General features: G+C 36.7%; 5 protein-coding genes and 2 pseudogenes across 5 annotated transcripts; 5 read left to right on the top strand and 2 right to left on the bottom strand.

The window, feature by feature from the left end:
* Positions 1 to 135: 135 nt before the first annotated feature.
* Positions 136 to 600, bottom strand: LOC104759841 (toll/interleukin-1 receptor-like protein pseudogene; annotated as a pseudogene).
* Positions 601 to 765: 165 nt separating this feature from the next.
* LOC104759840 (toll/interleukin-1 receptor-like protein) lies at positions 766 to 1644 on the top strand. Its single transcript, XM_087496886.1, has 2 exons — positions 766 to 1205; positions 1278 to 1644. Exons 1-2 carry the CDS (start codon positions 766 to 768, stop codon positions 1642 to 1644), a joined length of 807 nt encoding a protein of 268 aa, XP_087353012.1.
* LOC147924683 (disease resistance protein CHS1-like) lies at positions 1641 to 2105 on the top strand. Its single transcript, XM_087496885.1, has one exon. The coding sequence runs from the start codon at positions 1641 to 1643 to the stop codon at positions 2103 to 2105; it is 465 nt and encodes a 154-aa protein (XP_087353011.1).
* Positions 2106 to 2124: 19 nt separating this feature from the next.
* Positions 2125 to 3095, top strand: LOC104759839 (disease resistance protein CHS1-like). The gene is made up of 2 exons (XM_087496884.1): positions 2125 to 3042; positions 3090 to 3095. Exons 1-2 carry the CDS (start codon positions 2125 to 2127, stop codon positions 3093 to 3095), a joined length of 924 nt encoding a protein of 307 aa, XP_087353010.1.
* A 46-nt stretch (positions 3096 to 3141) lies between these two features.
* LOC104758150 (protein phosphatase 2C 7-like) lies at positions 3142 to 4671 on the top strand. Its single transcript, XM_010480971.2, has 4 exons — positions 3142 to 3300; positions 3403 to 3753; positions 3920 to 4028; positions 4337 to 4671. Exons 1-4 carry the CDS (start codon positions 3157 to 3159, stop codon positions 4669 to 4671), a joined length of 939 nt encoding a protein of 312 aa, XP_010479273.1. The 5' UTR covers positions 3142 to 3156.
* A 7006-nt stretch (positions 4672 to 11677) lies between these two features.
* On the top strand, positions 11678 to 15017 carry LOC147924682 (uncharacterized; annotated as a pseudogene).
* Positions 15018 to 16213: 1196 nt separating this feature from the next.
* Positions 16214 to 18435, bottom strand: LOC147924681 (uncharacterized). The gene is made up of 5 exons (XM_087496883.1): positions 18326 to 18435; positions 17396 to 18215; positions 17103 to 17283; positions 16750 to 16805; positions 16214 to 16648 (listed from the first exon to the last, which is right to left on the bottom strand). Exons 1-5 carry the CDS (start codon positions 18433 to 18435, stop codon positions 16214 to 16216), a joined length of 1602 nt encoding a protein of 533 aa, XP_087353009.1.
* Between the last annotated feature and the right edge of the window lie 288 nt (positions 18436 to 18723).

Here is an 18723-nt window from a genome sequence, read left to right as displayed (position 1 = left end):
TATTGTCAATCATTGCAGCATCGTCCTTGCTGAAATGTAAAATGAAAGAAAGTAGCTTCATGATTTTCCTTAACTTTAACTAAATTAGTCAAAGATGTGGAATCCTCCTATATATGTGTTTGCAGAAGAAAGAACTTACAATTTTCTAGAATCCTTTCCATTGAGATAGGAGACTTTGGTGAGAGCCTCTTTCCATTTAGGAACCTCCTCTGCAAATGAGTTACACATGTGCAATTTAAGCGGTTCCCAGAAATGGCCTTCCTCTTTCCTGACATCAGAGGGCTCCACTCCGTAGAAGATCGGAAAGACGATGAGTTTTTTTGAGCTCCAAAGCTCCATTATCGATTGGAGCTCGATCAAACACCACTTTGAAGAAGTGAAATTCTCCGAGATAACAATGACTGCAAAAATCGAATCTTGGATAGCTTCAAGGATTTCGTGGGGAAAAGGATCGCCCGTTCTAATCTTCACATCGTCCTTAAAGGTGACGATTCCCCGGTTAACTAAGGCTTTGTGAAGATGGCTGACAAAGGTTCTACGAGTATCAGTTCCTCGGAAGCTCAGGAACACACCGTAGCGCGAAGAGGAAGACGAAGCCATTTGCTCTGCTATGCTCTGGTGTGGAAAATTAGGAGATTTAAACTTCTTAGATTAAAAGTCAACGCCTACTACAGTAGGTTGGTTGGTTTGTTTATACTTATACGAGGAAGGAATAAAATCAAAGAAACGACTTTCCTCATCTGCGATTTCAATTTTTCTCTCTTGATGGCTTTATCTCCGACTCCGAGCACCGGGTCCGACGTGTTTGTGAGTTTCAGAGGGGAGGAAATTCGCAGAGTTTTTGTCAGCCATATCTACCGTTCGTTGGAACAAAAGGGCATTCGAACTTTCAAAGGTGAAACCGAGCTGAACCTGGAACCCTCTGAGATTCATCTGGCGGCTATCCGAGCCTCGAAAGTTGCAATCGTCGTCGTATCTAAGAACTATGTCTCTTCGCCTTCGGTCCTGAGAGAGCTCGAAGAGATTCTAAATTATCTGCGTAACGGTTACCTTACAGTCTTTCCAGTCTATTACGGAGTAGATGACTCGGATGTTAAAAGACAGGCCGAAGAAGTCTGCACTGATCAGGTGGAATTATCGGCGACGGCGTGGAGGAATGCACTGATGGAGCTGGCATGCATCTCCGGCGAGCAGTCAAACAATTGGTATCTCCACGACATGAAAATCTCGAATGCAATTTCTTCGTTTTAAGAGTCAATTTTGTATGTCTTACTTAGGCATTGCCTTGATAGGGAGGATGATGCGGAGCTGATCCTGAAAATCACAAATGACATTTGGGATAAGTTGACCTCTTCTAGATTCCGTGGCCTTGTGGGGATGGATCTCCGCATGAGACGACTTTATGAATTGTTGTGTTTGGATGCTAAGTATGATGAAGTACGCGAGATTGGCATTTGGGGTCGGGCAAGTCTTGGCAAAAGAACGCTTGCCAAGATTGTGTATCAAGAGATATCTCACTCTTTTGATGTCTGTGTTCTACTTGAAGATGTCAATATCATCCAACACAGCCACGGCCACAACGCTTTGGTTTTAAGTGAATTGCTTCAAACACAGCTTTTCAAGCATCGGGTAGTCTGCACATGATCTCCCCTGATGACACAGCATGGCTCACAGACCAAAGAGTACTTCTCGTTCTTGTCGGTGTTGATATAATTGAAAAACTAGATATCCTTAGGGAGTACATTAAACTGTTTGGTCCAGGGAGCAGAGTCATTGTAACCTGCCTAGACAAGAAGTTGCTTCTTGCCTGCGGGGTAACACTTTTGTACCAAGTTGAATCCCTAGAATTCTATGAAGCTCTAGAACTCTTGAACCTCCACGCTTTCAAGGATATTGCTCCTCTTGAAGGTTATGAACAGTTCTTAGCTCGTGCGATTAAGATTGGCAATGGTTATCCTTCAGTGATTGCTGCAGTCGGCTCAGAATTATGTGCTAAACCTAAAGAAGAGTGGGAAACAATATTGTCCAGATACGAGCAATCATCTGATGAATGCACTACAGGAACAGAGAGAAGTAGCTCTGATGCGTCAGTTGGATCTCGGTAGACTTGAGGAAGACTGGAAAATGGTATTGTCTAAATACGAACGATCGTCTGATGAAAACACTTTAGGAACAGAGAAAAGCAGCTTCAATGTATCAAATGAGAAGGATAAGTCTCTGCCGGGGAACACTGCATTCAACTGTGTAGGGATGGAGTGTCACCTGAAGGCTGTGAGTGGATTGATGGAGTTACAATCTGAAAATGAAGTTCGTATAGTTGGCATCTGGGGAGTAGGAGGGGTTGGCAAATTGACCCTTGCAAGATGTGTGTACAAGGAGACCATGCAATATTTCCATATCCATGTTTTCCTGGAGAATATTGGAAAGATTTATAAAGACCGTGGTCCATCAGGTTTACATGAAGAGCTGCTGTGGAATAATATCCAAAGAGAGGCTTTAGGAGTAAGGAGTTCCAAAAATGGCTTTGATGTTACCAAAGCAAGGTTTCGAAACCGTAAAGTGCTGCTCATTGTTGATGGTGTGGATAAGAATGAACAGATAGAGGATGTTCAGAAAGTCGCCACTTGGTTTGGTTCAGGGAGTAGAGTTATGGTGACGACCAGAGACGAGAAATTTCTTGTAGCAAATGGCCTAACACATTTATATGAAGTCAAGTGTCTGAGAGTCCATGAAGCTCTTCAACTCTTCTATCAGTTTGCTTTCAACGAGCCAGCCCCTTCTACTAGTTTCAAACGGCTCTCGGTTCGTGCTGTCCAACTTGCTGGCCGAATTCCTTTATCTCTTAAAGTACTCGGCTCATTTCTATGTGGGAAAAGTGGACACGAGTGGGAACGAGTCTTGCAGAAACTTGAAAGTCAACGAGCTAAGGACAAAGCGGAAGTAGCAGAAGCATCTACGGATGTGGGAGTTACAAGAGATAAGAAAGCAGTTGATTATCGCAATGTTAATATGGCTGTTGGTTCTGACGTGACAGCTTCGAAGGTAATCATTGTTCCTGAAGAAAAGAGTCATGTCACGAAAGAAAGCAGGAGTGACTACGAATTAGAGTGTATACCTTTGTGGGGCACAATTTCCGTTGATGGAAACAGACCTCAAATGCAAGATTCTGTTATAGCTTTACCCCATTTTCTGAAAATACCCATTGAAATGCTTATGAGAGATCATGAGGGGATGAATCCAAGTCTCACACACATCCCTTGTCATTTTTTCGGTGTATATGATGGCCATGGCGGATCTCAGGTATGCTGTAATTGCTATTCTTTTGATTTAGCAATTGAGGATGAGCACCTCTCTTGCTAGTAAATGAATAAAAAATACTTTGCTGGAAATGGATTCTTGCAGGTTGCTGAATACTGTCGTGATAGAATCCACTTTGCTTTGGCTGAAGAAATTGAGCGCATTAAAGTTAAGTTATGCAACAGTGAATTAAGTGAGAGTAGGCAAGTCCAGTGGAAGAAAGTCTTCACCAATTGTTTTCTAAGGGTCGTTGATGAGGTCGCAGGGAAAATCAGCAGTCGTCCCAGTACTGGTTCGTCTGATAATGTTCTTGAGGCTGTTGTCCCTGAGTCCATCGGATCCACTGCCGTAGTAGCATTGGTTTGCTCATCACATATAATTGTTTCCAACTGTGGTAATTCAAGAGTGGTTTTATTGCGAGGCAAAGAATCTATGCATTTATCAGTTGACCACAGAGTAAAATATCCTCCTTTTCCCTCAATCGTGTTTTAAAACAATCCGAGAAAGTTTTTTTCAGCCATATGTTGCACTAGTTGTAAAAAAGCAATTTTTCTTTTGAGTTTAATTTAACATTATATTCAATAAAAAAAATAAAAAATAAATGTCTTACCCTCTTTTGCAGCCAGAGAGAGAGGACGAGTATGCAAGAATAGAGAAAACTGGAGGAAAAGTTGTACAATGGCAAGGCGCCAGATCAAGTTTTGGCGTTCTCAACACGTCGAGGTCCATTGGTAGGTTACAGTTCACCATTTCTTCTATATTGATGTACATCCACTCTCACACCTTTCACCTTCCTAACCTGTTGGATAGAAAAAAAGAAACGTGTTTCTTGTTCAATTTGTTGGAAACACTGATTTCGTTCTTAAAGTGGTAACAGAAATTTCAAATTTTATAGTTCAGTTTGTTGATATAATAGACGTTCAAGAATTTTTTTTAGAGATTAGGCTCATTACTAGCTGTTCAAGACATTTCTTGAGTTGTAGTAACTGTTACAGTCCAACATCATTAGATCCGTTTCAATCTGCTTTTTTGTTTTCAGGTGATGAATATCTGGAGCCATATGTAAGACCAGATCCCGAGGTGATGTTTATGCCACGAGCTAGAGAGGACGAGTGTCTAATATTGGCCAGTGATGGACTTTGGGATGTAATGAGTAACCAAGAAGCTTGCGATTTTGCGAGGAAGCGGATCTTGGCTTGGCACAAGAAGAATGGAGCACTGCCTTTAGCTGAGAGAGGTGTAGGGGAAGACCACGCTTGTCAAGCTGCGGCTGATTATCTCTCCAAACTCGCTTTACAAAAGAGAAGCAAAGACAATGTCTCGATCATAGTCGTCGACTTGAAATTCCACAGAAAGTTCAAGACCAAATCTTGAAATATTGTACGCTCGAGCTCTTACACTATCTAGGTATGAGAATCATTACTACCTGCTAAATTAATCTGTTTTTTTTTTTTTTTTGTTTTCAGGTGATGACTATCTGGAGCCATATGTAATACCAGATCCTGAGTGATGTTTATGCCACGAGGAAGAGAAGAACAATGCCTTATATTAGCTAGCGGTGGACTATGGGACGTAATGAGTTACCAAGAAGCTTGCGAGTTAGCAAGGAAACAGATCTTGATGTGGTACAAGAAGAATAGATCATTTCCGTATCAGTATATGATCACAGGCAGTTTTCAACTGTAAATCATCATTATCATTCTTCCCCACATTTTTCATTTTCTTTATCCCGTTAACAATATTGTTTAAATTACAAAGGAAGGCACAACTTTTTAATTCTTGAGGAGTTGTTTTCTGATTGATGAATGGAACCTCTTTGGTTTGAGCTTTGAGGTTCTTTTTAAAACACGCAGAAGCTTAATGAAGACAATAGCTACGGGAGTGTTTTTTTATTTTTATTTTTGAAAAAGAGCTACGGGAGTGTTGCAAATAGAGATGCCTAGAAACGTAAAAGAGCAGCTGATGTGGTCTATGGAAGGCCGATGGTATGGTTACTCCTTCTGCCTTGATTGTCCAGTACAGAACTCAGCGTCCCAGTTTTTTCCTTTATTAGTTGATCTCATGTTATTAGACGAACAAGCAAATATAGTTGTGTTCAAAATGTATAGAAAAAAGGTAAACTAGATTTTAACCCGCAGTATACCGCGGAATTATTTTTTTTACTAAGATCATTAATTTTTAAATTGTAACTGTTAGTTAATTTTTTACGTTTTATTTGAAATTTAAGATTGTATAATTGTATTTTGATTGTTAATTCTACTATTTAATCTGCGGTTTATATACAACACAACAATTTATTTTTGTTATAAATTAATTTCACCAATCCAAGATAAAAATATTCGGAGGATGAGCCAGAATTCATTACAAAACTTATTAATATCCGTTTATATTATTAAGTTGTACCCGTTTGTTTATAATAATCATGTATATAGAGGTGTCAAACAAGTCGGTCCACATTTCTTTTTTCATGGACCGCAGCGGGTCAACCCACTAAGACAGTGGTCGTTAAAGTTATGTTCAAGCATGTCCTCAACCTAGATTTTATATTAATTATTCTTAAAAAAGTTAGTGGCAAAGAAAAAAAAGAAATTTTTAAATAACTTATAATATTAATATTTTGGAGTTATCTTAATTGGTATAAATTAAATTTCCTCACATTATCATATATTTCACGTATTATATATACAAAACTATGTAAAAATATTATTTATATATAATATATTTATTTTAATATTATATTTGTAGTTTTTGGGACAACCCGCCAACCGCAGACATACCTTACTAAAATCTGTAATCCCGATAGACTTAATTGTAATGACCATCTTTTAACGGTACACCACAGGCCTATATTTTCTATATACAGTAAAACCTCTATAAATTAATAAAGTCGGGACCACAAAATTTTATTAATTTATAGAGGTTTTAATTTATCGATAACTATTAATTTATGAAGAGATTTTTAATTTTCATAATTTTAAAAAAATTATATTATAAAATAATATACTTTTCTTATCATTCATAATATTAAAGAATTTTCTTAATTTATAATCTTGGCTATCGTAATTGTTAAGTTTAGAGTTTAGGTAAAAATGATAAATGTTAGAAGTTTAGAGTTTAGAAGAAATTGTTACTATCATTCAAGGTAATGATGAAGTCAAAGAATATTGTGGTAATTTTAGAACCAAATACATGTAAGGAAGCAATTATCGCATTTATGATTCTCCATAATTTTTGGATGCGATTTGAGAAGACGGCATTGAAAAAGATTAGAGATGAGCTCCAATAAGAATGCAAATTCAAGAACATGGAAACAACAATAGAGTCATATTTCACTAGATTTTCTTAGATATATATATATATATATATATATATATATATATATATATATATCAAAATTAGCTTGATTATTAATTTATAATATTGATGGGACCATATTTTTACATAGGATTTCTGAAAAAAAATATTATCTTATTAATTTATCGAAATGTGTCATTTTTTACACTGGCCCAACTCGGGACCGGAAGAATTTATTAATTTATAGCGAGTATTAATTTAAAGAGTATTAATTTATAGAGGTTTTACTATATATCTTTAAAAATTTATTACTTTTTAGTATAATATACTGATCTCGTAGCGATGAATTATTGAAATTTTAAATTTATTAGAATATCGATCATAACCTGTCCCATAATAATTTAAATTTATTAAAGTTTATTAAATAATATATTTAAAACATTTATAAAAATTAATCTATACAGAAATCTGACTGTTTAGGAATTTAAAATTTTTTTGTTTTATGTATTTTTTAGGGATTTTATTTGGTAATGTTACTTTTCCACAAATCTTGTTATAGATTATTTTATATTTAGTAGAGGAACTCTTTAGATTTTCTATATATTAAAGACGGAAAATCTGGAAGAATTTTTTTAAAAATTAAAAAATTTGAAGTAATTGAATATGATTGATTAAAATGAATATAGAGTTTTCTATATTGGAAAAGCGAAAATTTTGTTTAGTTTTGCAGAAAATTAGGTTCAGAGGTGGAGATAATTTAGGAAAATTATATTGGATTGATAGGAGAATATTTAATTAACATACCTTATTTTGCATATTTCGATTTTTTGTTTTATTTTTATAAAAAATATTTTATGGTAATGGCATTGGTTGTAAATACCTTTGAATTCCAAGCCTTCTTCTCAAAAATGCTGTGAAATTAATAAAATAGATGTCTTTCTTTAGTAAATTTATTTTTATAAACACAAAAAATCAAATAAAGGTCTATCAAACGATATTACGTACAATCTATACTAAATAAAAGTATGAGCTATAAACTCTTTTAAGGCGTCCACATAGGATTTTAAACAACCAGTAGGGGTTAGACATGTCACTAATTAACATTTTTAAAAATTTTCCAGAATTTTGTATATTCAGACTTTTTAATTAACCAATCGGGATCAGAGATCTCAATATTTAACATTTTTGAAATTATGTAAAATTTCTATATTAAAATACTTATAAATAAGTATATGTACAACATCCCACATCGGCTAGAAAATTTTTAGACAGTGGATAAGAACCATATAAATAAGACTAATATGCTTCCAACTACGAATGAGTAGGAAGCTTGATTTCTCATGTGTCTAAATTTTAAAATTTTAAAATTTTATAATTATCTATACTAATAAAAGTTGGAGTTATAAGCTCTTTAAGGCGTTCACATAGGATTTTAAACAACCTATCGGGATTCAACATGTCACTGATTAACATTTTTTAAATTTACAGAATTTTCTATATTAAGATTTTTAAAACGACTAATCAAAATCAGACATCTCAATATTTAACATTGTTGACAAAAAACAATTTTATATTAAAACACTTAGAAATAAATGTATGTACAACGTCCCACATCAGCTATAAAATTTTTAGATAATGTCTGAGAACCATTATAAATAAGATTAATATGCTTCCAACTAAGAATGCGCAGCAAGCTTGATTTATCAGGCGTCCAAATTTAAAAAGTATAAAATATTATAACTAATGAAACTTTTAAATGTTCAAAAATGTTATAAATATTTAAAATTTATAGAATGTATAAAAATATTATAAATACTCCCATAGAAAGTTTAAAATATTATAAATATTTCAACTCTATCAAAAGTTTAAGTATTATTAATATTTTACTCTAAAAAAAATTAAAATGTCATAAATATTTAAACTACATCTAAATTTTAAAATATTATAAATATTTAAACTCTACTAAAAACTTAAAAATTTAAGAATTATTAAATATTATATATTTAATTTTTGAATATCTTGAAAATATTTTAATTATCTCTCTTTGTGCTTTACATTTCTCATGAACAGTAAAAATGTTTTTGTATATGACTTTATAGGTGATTTGATATTGTTTCAGTAAGTTTTTTTATTTTTTGGGTCTAAGAAAGAAGGATTGACATTGCAAGACCTTGATTTGATGTTGTTTGAGTTAATTTTTAAGTGTTTAAAGAAAAAAGATCGACGACAAATACATTTCTCTGCAAGTAATTTGTAATTTTGTAGTATTAAAAATTTTGGTTCAAGAAGTTTTAATATATGTGGATCTAAAACTGAGTAAGTAAACATGTGAAAATATTAATAATTGAGTGCATGTAGTGACTATGCTGATCCATGAAATTTTATGAGAAAATAGGCAATAATTTTTGTGTTCGAGTTTGATGGGTTAACAAGTTATCTGGTAGTCTAAAAAACAGTTTTAAATAATTACTCAGTGGAAGAATGTGAGAAAGCTGACGAGGAAGACAAAGAGGAAGAAAAATAGTATAAGGAAGAACTGGCCGGTAAAAGTAATACTGACAATTATCATGAAAATTTGACAATGAATATGACGAGAAAGAATATGAATAGTAAGAAAATAGTGAAAAAAAAACATGAAGACATAGATGGTAGCGGTCAATTAAATATGAGAAAACGAAATTAATTCATGATTCTAAATATGCTTCGTTTGTCTGGTGGTCAAATAAATGGTTTAGTATATGTAAGGTCACCAGTTCGAATGTCTGATCTGCCTCTCCTGAACGTCCAGTTAAATCCATGATTCTTTTGATCAGATTTTATTTTTTAGCACAACTGATTTTTATAGTTTATAAAATTTGTGTATCTGAAATAAAAGTTTGGTCTTAATAGTAATTTAAAGTTTTCTATAAGATAATATTTCATAATTGTCAACAATCATATATAGTTTTCACCAAAATATATCAATAAACCCACGCGTAGCGTGGGTTCAAAACCTAATATAATTTAGGGATTTTTGCCCATTGTACCACATTTGATATAAAACTTTTCATTTCTACCACAAACATAAATCCCTTTTCCTTTATACCACAAGTAGTACTATAAAAGTCAAAATTACCCTTCTGTTTAGTAGTTGGAAATTGTGTTGTTTGTTTTATTTGAGTGGTTATATACACAAAATAAAAATAAAAAAGAAGAGAACATGCAGCCATAGTATAATATGTCTGACTTCACATTTAATACAAGTATGACACGACAAAAGTGTGTAACTATATATTTATAACTTTTTGAATTGGTTTATCAAATAATTAACTATATATTTAATAGACAAAATATAAGTGGTGGACAATATTTATTCTTAAGTTTGTCCATCACCCTTAAATTAGTGTGCCGTAGACTAATAAATGATAGACATTACTTATAAGTTGTCTATTAAAACTTATGTATATATATTTGTAATACTTTAAAATGATATAAAATGCATAGTAAAAAATAATATTTAAAGTAGATAAAATCTAGATTTTTCGTAGACAAGATTTTAGATACTAGACAAAAATATTACAGTGGATAACAAATGTCGTAGACTAAAAATAAAATAATATGAATCAATTAACATAATGGACAAAAAAACAAAGTTTAAATTTGTCCACAAAAGAAGCTAATAGAATAAGAAATATGAGACAAATGTGACTGAGAAAGCATTTTCTCCTTTGTAGTGGACTCCAGATCTACATTTATCTTCTTTACATAAAATTTAAAAGTACAAGCAAAACCCAGAAAAATAGAAGAACTTGTCCACCGTTGTTATTACCAAACTAACCGGATCCTGGTGGGATCGGATCTGAGTTTCCTGGGTCAGCGATTGTGTTGGTTTCCATCTGCGATGGTTGGAGAACAGAAGGAAATGTAGGTTTAGAGAGAAAGGAAGAAACAAATATATGTATTTATCAGTTTTTCGTAAATGAGAAATAGAGAGAGGAAAAGATATTTACTTAAATTTGCTTAAATTTCAAATTATTATGGAAAACGGAAACTGAAAAGACAACACAGAGACAGTATAATAAAGAAAGATATAACAGGGGAATACTAAAAATAAAGGAGTGGTTAGTTTTAAGAAATAGGATATTAAAAAGAAAAGGGTGTTTAGGTAATTCTATTATGAAGCTGTGGTATTGCAAGAAAAGAGTTATTAAATGTGGTATAGAGCATGAGATGAGTTTTCAAATGTGATAGATCTCTTAGAAAACTCTATAATTTATATATGGGAATTTGGCAGCAATAACGCAAAAAAAAAACTATATTTAACTGACTAACCACTATGACCAAGAGAAGGTGATATTCATATATTTTCTATATTATTTACCTTACTAGTCTTCTTGCATGATCAACAGTTGCCTATTTGTCCCTAGCTGAAGTCGAAAAGTTGTCAACCCTCACTTCACACTTTAATATCCCACCCAAGCCGAAGGCATAACTGTTAGGTTACAAAGGAAAATATATTGTTTGTCTTCTCTGACTCTTAAGCTCACCGGCGATTAAAAGCGAGAGTCTCGGATACGATCCCCACCAGTAAGGAGAGCGAAGCGAATTAGGGGGTTTCAGTAATTAAATCGGCAATCACCTTCTTTCTATTGAGGTTTGCTTTCGTCTACCATCGTAGCCAGGGTTTCAACAGCGGATTAGGGTCAGTATTTCTGGGTTTGTAGATCTACCAATTATTCTTATTTTGCGCCGCTAGTGTTATCTGCGTTTCTATTTCTTCGTAACCGCTTACTATTTCCCTTCGTTGGTAACTCGAATACGCGGCTGATGTGAATGGTATGGGTTCAGTGCTAGTGTCCCAGAGAAATTAACGGGTTTTGTGTATCTGTTTTTTAATTTTATGAATGGTATGGCTTAGTTAACATGTGACAGAGTGGATAGTATAATTACTTCTGTGATTAGTTTTATGTGAAAATCAAATATCAGAATCAACTGTGTTTAACTCGTCTAGGCAGAGCTCACAAAACATTTCGACACTATTGCAGTGCTTTGATGTGTTCACGCAACGCCTGGCCCTAGATTGACTGTTTTACAAGGACTTTCTAATATGGAGGAATGTCGCTTACCTCAGCGTCTGTTCCTGAGTGGTTGTAAGCCGGCTGGAAGAAACCGCGTCAACAACTACTTCAATTTGCGGTGGATAGAAAACATCAAAAAAGCATTAGATGATGATAATCTAGAACAGTTGGCTAGTTCCCAGTTTGGTCGTTTAATGGGAATGGGCAACCACACTTTCTCTATCATGTTTGTGCATTACCTCTTGGCAAGGCAGCTTGTCACCAAGAGAAAGTATGAATTGTGGTGGGTGTTTGCGGGGAAACCAATAAGGTATGCTATAGAAGATTTCGCACTTGTAACTGGTTTGAACTGTTTGAAGGATGGGTTCAAGTTGGAAAAAAGGAAAGGAAAAGCTGTGAAGAAAGGATGCAGTTCCACCTCACCAATGTGGAAATCTTTATTCGGCAGTGAGCCTAAACCAACTGTCACTTGGCTTTTGCAGAAGCTGCTGCTGGGGAAGAAATACAAAGATGCGGATACTCGATTCCGACTTGCTCTGATGCTTCTGGTGGATGGCATCTTATGTCCTACCTGTGGGAATACTAACATAAGTCCGATACATGTGGAAATGGTTGGGGATACTGACGCCTTCCTGAAGTATCCTTGGGGTCGAGACTCTTTCTTAAAAACTGTTAGGAGTGCAAAAGCGAGGACCATCAAACAGTTAGCGCAAGAAACATGTGCCATTCAAGGGTTCTCTCACGCATTAGTTCTAGTTACAGTTGCGAGTTGTCCATCGATCATTCAAGGACCTTCTATGGAAATTAACATACACGACCCAACCACTCCAGTAGAAGATATTGTGCAGAATGTTGTGTAGAGGATTTTGACTATCAACGTCCAATCGGCCCGTTTAGTTGACCAAACAGGACATGTTAGATCCTTCTATCCACCTAACCACACCTCTCATTTTCCTCTTACATATATCTAAGCATTGCCTTTGATTTCGTAGGCGCGTGTTTGTTCGATGCTGAGTAACTCTATGTCAGACGATGTTTGCCTCACTTTCTCCGACGAAGAGGATGATAAAGAAGTTTCCTGTCTTGTGGAACTTGTGTTAGATGATCATCTTTTCAAACACAGCAGATGGAGTGGTGGTGTAGATGTTGCGGGTGTCCATGATGTTGGAGAGGAGGCACCATTAAAAGATGATGATGACAATGTAGACAATGTCTGTACAGATAAAGTTCCAACCAACGCCACTGGGAACAATGCGAAAATGTTTGCCGAGTCCAGTAGATGTCTCCCTTATGATGTGGCTAAACTAATCGAGGTTGCAGTGGCGCTTTTGAAGAACGCATTCTGCGGCTACATCAGGCCAATAATGTAGAACTGAAGACATTCTTCTCCTCAGAAATATCAAAGCTTGAAATAAGGTTTGTCAAAATCTTCAAAGAAAGTATCGAAGGGGCACCAAATGCAGCAAATGTATCAGGTGGTGCGGGTGGGGAGAAGTATATTAACACCAAAGTTTTTTTGTTTTTCACAATGCCCTCATTCTCTGTGCTTCCTTGCTATGTATATGATCAAATACAATTAAGTTCACAATTACTAATATGATGTCCCGGTTACCATGACCAGGAGACTACCAAACCAATAGGCGGTTCAAGCTATGTGGATGCAACATCAAACAGTTTAGGTGACATATGTTTCTTGGAACTTAGCCACATAATCGCTTTCAACCGTCTTACGTTTGACCACTAATCTCATTAACCATTATTGTCTCAGGCTGAAAACAAAAGTGAAGGTCAGTTCAAACCTCCCAATGTGCCTGCAACCACCATCTTCGACGTTGTCCCTCCCACATTCTCTATATGACTAACTCAACTAGAGACCGAAGAAGCATTGCCTGCTGGCAATGTAAGCAGGACTATAGAGTTGGTTTATGAGCTTTACTCACTGTGTTTGTTACCATGTAACTCTGGAGTACTCTTAATGTAGGAACCAAGTCCAACGAAGCCGGTTGACGCAGTGGGAAGAAATGCTCCAGACTTCATTGTTGATCTAACTCAGGAAGGATTCACAGTTGGTCGCAGAAGGTCGTCCAGGAAGGGTAAATCTGCAGTTAAACCTGTTAACCGACCAACCCGCATAGGACTACGCTCCCGTAGTAGTGTTAACATTGCCCCTGCTGCGGTCACACAAACAGAAATTACTGAAATTGACTCAACTGAAGAACCAGCTGCCAAAAACAAAAAGGTCAGGAAACGGACGAGGAGTACACAACACTCATCAAATGATATACCTTCAAAGGCAATGAAGTTGTCCGCACCCATGATTTTAGTTGGTGGTTTTGATGCATTCATCCCACCCAACGAGAAACGGGTTCAAGGATTTCTTAAAATAATGGAGAGGGCCAGGTAAGACATCAATGTGCTTATTGTAAATGGTTAATTATACGTGTCTTATTTTCTGATTTTCCATCGTTGACACAACCACATGTCATATGAACTATTGTGTGGCATATTGGTGGACAACACAAAGTTTCTTAACATCTATGCCTCCTCGGCGTTCCTTGATGAGTTGGTATATATAGTTTGCTCTATCCTATTTGACATTATAGTTTGTTTCTTCCCTATCTGAAACTTTAACAAACTCCTCGTCGGTTTACAAACATGGTGCAGATTTGTTGATTAGGTTCATCCAATCTCGTCGCGATGCCTCTCCTAAACAACGGTTTGATTTCTTACCCGCTTCCTTTCTGTCTATGCTATACCGGTAGTACAATTGTTTTTTAAGAGCGCTAGATAAAGTAAATTTTAGCTTCTCAAGCTTGTCGGCCATACCTTTCTTAACGCGGCCAAAATGGCTTACGGATGTGAATATCCTATACATCCCCATGCAGATAGAGCGCCAACACTGGATTGCTCTGGTTATTGATTTGAAAGCATGGCAGGTTCTTGTCCTCAACTGCAATAGATCTTGTTTGAGTGACCAGCAAATCAATACCTATATGGAACACATTACTGTAATGCTCTCTTATCTAATCCAGAAATTTGTGGTGAATGCGGAGACGAGAAATCTGGGGCTTGATCGTACGGCTGTCCTACAGCCTTCTTTACCATTCCGCTGCTCCTCCAGGGGTAATGATATTATTAAAGTCACACAGCGATGCAACCTATTACTTTGTGCAATCTTATAGACACATCATTTTGTTTTTTTTTCTAGCGTTAGTTGGGATTGCATCGCTGATTCTACTCGAGCTTCACGCTGTTTCTTCCCTAGCCACCTATTACATGCAACTTGATTTCAAGAAGGTTCAAATAGTTGTGAAGCAATATGTTGTTGGGGCCTTTGAAGCTTTCTCGCCATCTCCTGTACCCCTTTAGTAAATTAAGCGTTTTAACGCCACCTGTTCTTTTGTTCTGTGGGCACACTAAAATTGATTTCTTGGAATCCTCTGAGTCTTGACACTTACAATACTTGGTTGCAGACGTTGTACCTCTTAGATCATTGGTGATCTATTTTAACATGTCGTTGACGTTCCTATTTTTTTCTTTAAATTTTCTATTCCATTTGCAGTAGTTCCATTCCTTTTTGTTGTTCTATTTTTCAATGTCAACGTCACTCCCAAAGGAGATGTGTAAAACATGCATAGCCTTACATTCCCGTGGCCTATTTACGTATGTCCTGGTTCTGACTAGTTTCTCTGTTATCCACATTGTAACGTTATAAGGACACCCTCTATTTTGGTTGGTCGCCTCAATTGTCAATCTCTCTCCTATTGTGTGTGGTTAGCTCCAACTGACAGACAGTAGTGAACCAAATAGGGTGGCAATTCGGTTTGGGTTTGCAAAATGTTATCTAGGGTATCGCTACAAACAGTTTGAACACGCTAATTGGAATCGACCGTACAATAACTTTGGATGACGATATAACCTAATGAATCATATAGGATCAGTAGTGTTTAACAGAATTTGTCTATAAATGCAGTTCTACACAACTCTTTTTGAGCCATAAATATATGTCCTTCCTACATGTCTGAAATAGCAACCATGATGATATCCTAGTAACGGAATTTGGACATGGTATTGGTAGTTATTTTTGATCCATTTTTGTGACTTATTTAAGGTTCAGAATGAAGCGAAGATAAACAAAAAGAGATTGTTCATTAAACCACCCTGGGGATTTCATTTATATTACAAAGGGAACAAACCTTGGTGTTCATGGGCATTACATCACTATCTACACCTCCACAACTACACAACCACAAGCAGTACTATTATACGTATGTTGGGGTCCATATAATTCATAATACAATGGTATAAACCATACTTGGATATACCATGGTATTATGAGTCAAAAAAGCCACCAGTCACCGATACAATATTACGTTGGGGTGCATATAATTCAAAATACTTGGGTATATACCAGAGTTGGATATACCATGGTATTTTGAGCCAAAAGTAGCCCCCAGTCACCGTTACTATATACATTCCCTGCACTGGCTTATTCCATTATTTATTTGCCCACTCCAAAAAACAGTCCACCGAACACCTACGCCGACCCCCAAGGCTTAACTGAGTTACTTAGATGGCGTTTTTGCAAGAGGCTTTGTTGTGTCATGTACGACAACAACGTGAGCATCGCCTAGTTGACTTCGGACATGGGCTCTGGGAAACAAAGTTAGGAAGGTAACATTAGCGGTGAAAAAAAAAATTTGTGGCTTATCATTCAGAACATAGTCTTCCGGCCTTACCTTGAACTCCCCACGAGACAATATCCTGATTTTTTTGGGCCTTCCTGGTGGACGACGTGTAAATGGTGGGTTCAGGTAACCTTTGGTACCGGAAGCGGTCTCCACGATAGAGTTTCCTCCAACCGATGGGATAGGATAAATCTTCTCATCATAAACGTGTCTTATTGTTTCCTCAAAGTAGGCAATGTCAACAAATGTATCAATGGAAACACCAAGTCGATTGGCTGCAGCGATGACATGCGCACACGGTATGCTTAAGCACTGAAACTCGTTACACGAACAAGTTCCCTCAACCAATTTCACAGTAAAAAATTCCCCACTCCTTATCTGAACTTGGAACTCAAAGTTGCAATTGGCCTCACCGCCATGGCCATGGCACTCTCAAAGTTCTCCTCCACAATTTCCTGAGCCTTTGGAGCTATCATAGAAGAAGAACGGGCAGCCCTAGCTCTTCTTACAGCAAATCATTCCATCACCGTCATCCTAATATAATTTAGCATGCAGATGAGAAGATACTCTCTTGCTTCCTTCAGGACTTGGTTCCATGATTCAGCAATATTGCTGTCCATTGTATTGTACCTCTTACCCGTTGAGTGAACTTTTGTCCAGTGAGAGAAACTTGTTACAAAATGTAGAGTAAAACAAAAATCAGAAGCTGATGAGCTTTCTAAGGTAAGGGAGAGGACATGTGACTTCCACCCAAATGTTTACTTACCAACGTCAACTAGATATGCAGCATACCCATGGTTAACTCGTTGTATTTCCAGAAACTTTTTGTTGAAATCGTCAAGCACAAATGCTCTAGCTGCTGCAGACATTAATCCAGCCAGTGTTTGAGGCATGTACAGATGACGAACATTTCGCCATAAATGAACAGTGCAATCGGAGTGGTGCGCCTCTACATAAACTTGAAAACAGGGGATATACAATACCATAACTAACCAACCATATATATATTGCATTTAAAACAATCAACATTAGGAAAAGGGCGATTTACTTTCCATTTACCTTCCTCAAGCATGTATATATGCTTGAATGGCGATCAGATATGAACACTAACTCGGTTGTGTCATGGACAAATGTAGAGAGGCGTCGGAAAAACCATTCCCACGCAGAATCGTTCTCGCTGTCAACAATAGCAAAGGCATGCAGAAATATTTGGAAATTTTCGTCTTGGCAACCACCATAACGAGCCTTCATCGAAGTACCGTCAACAACAACCACCTTCTTCATGTACTGGTACCCTTTCACGCAAGCTCCATCTGGATCGTCATCATGCTCTGTGTAACAGAGCAAACCAGGATTGGTTTGTTGGAGGAGACCAATATAAGCTGGAAGGAGGGCGTAGCTACCAGCCATAGAACCCAAAGACAGTTCCATTGCCACCTCCCTTGCCTGCCACGCTTTCCAGTACGAGATATTGATATGGTACTCATCAAGTAGTATTTTCCTTATTCCAGCTACATTTGGACCTCGTTTGATACCAACAAAATGACTCTGCATAATCTCGCCTATAGCTTGTGTTGTCGCCAATCGATGGTAACACCTATGCTCATCAACTGTGCACGTATGCTTCTGATTTGCCTGCCTAATTTGAAAGTGTTCAGATGCGTCGAGTTTCACCGCATAAACACGCCAGGGACACGTATTGCCCACACACTTCAACACCATGAACTTGGGGGTTGAACGACTAGTACGAAAATGAAACTTCCTATTGATGGCGTGGATTGCAATTTTTATCTTGCAGTCAGATTTTGACTTGAAAACTCGCCCAATAAACAACTTGTCTCCTTCATACTGTATGTCTGACAAAGCTGTGTCAACCCCTGTAACAATATGATATTGGAAATGGAGAGTGAGTACTATATCTAAAATGAATACCATACTATACCATGGTTTCTACTTTTGAATTAACATACTGTTAATTGACATTTAAATTCACCTTTTCCATCATTGAATAATGGTGGAGCATCACGACAAAACAACGCCGGATCGTCACTCATGTCAGTTATCATTGTGTGCAATGCTTCTTCCACACGTCCCCACATAGAAACATAATTAACTTCCATGTCACCTTCCATACCATTGGTGCTCCCAGTTGAGGTAGGTTCTGAGAGAGGTCTGGTGAGCGCATCTTGTGGTCCAACATCTTTCTCTCATGTCCTAGCTTGACTACATTCAACGAGCATTGGGTTGTCAGGTTGGGAAAATGGAACAATTTGAAAGTCATCGTCATCACTGTCGCTTGATGTTCCATCTTCAATTGCGTCAGCCACAGCTTTCCCTTTCTCCCTATCACCCAAAATTCTTGTTTTCTTAGTTGTTGTATCGCCTAC

This window comes from Camelina sativa, chromosome 17, assembly GCF_030686135.1.
Source record: "Camelina sativa cultivar CO46 ecotype springtype chromosome 17, ASM3068613v1".
Lineage (NCBI taxonomy): Eukaryota > Viridiplantae > Streptophyta > Magnoliopsida > Brassicales > Brassicaceae > Camelina > Camelina sativa.
This window is presented reverse-complemented; position numbering and strand designations above follow the sequence as displayed.

Coding starts and splice junctions, on each gene's coding strand:
- LOC104759840 (XM_087496886.1), top strand. CDS start 766: ATGGCTTTATCTCCGACTCCGAGCACCGGGTCCGACGTGTTTGTGAGT. Junction 1,206..1,277: donor GGCGAGCAGTCAAACAATTG/GTATCTCCACGA, acceptor TGTCTTACTTAG/GCATTGCCTTGATAGGGAGG.
- LOC147924683 (XM_087496885.1), top strand. CDS start 1,641: ATGATCTCCCCTGATGACACAGCATGGCTCACAGACCAAAGAGTACTT.
- LOC104759839 (XM_087496884.1), top strand. CDS start 2,125: ATGGTATTGTCTAAATACGAACGATCGTCTGATGAAAACACTTTAGGA.
- LOC104758150 (XM_010480971.2), top strand. CDS start 3,157: ATGCAAGATTCTGTTATAGCTTTACCCCATTTTCTGAAAATACCCATT. Junction 3,301..3,402: donor ATGGCCATGGCGGATCTCAG/GTATGCTGTAAT, acceptor GGATTCTTGCAG/GTTGCTGAATACTGTCGTGA. Junction 4,029..4,336: donor CAACACGTCGAGGTCCATTG/GTAGGTTACAGT, acceptor TTTTGTTTTCAG/GTGATGAATATCTGGAGCCA.
- LOC147924681 (XM_087496883.1), bottom strand. CDS start 18,435: ATGTGGGGACGTGTGGAAGAAGCATTGCACACAATGATAACTGACATG. Junction 16,806..17,102: donor TGCATATCTAGTTGACGTTG/GTAAGTAAACAT, acceptor CTTCTATGATAG/CTCCAAAGGCTCAGGAAATT. Junction 16,649..16,749: donor AGAGTGCCATGGCCATGGCG/GTGAGGCCAATT, acceptor AACGAGTTTCAG/TGCTTAAGCATACCGTGTGC.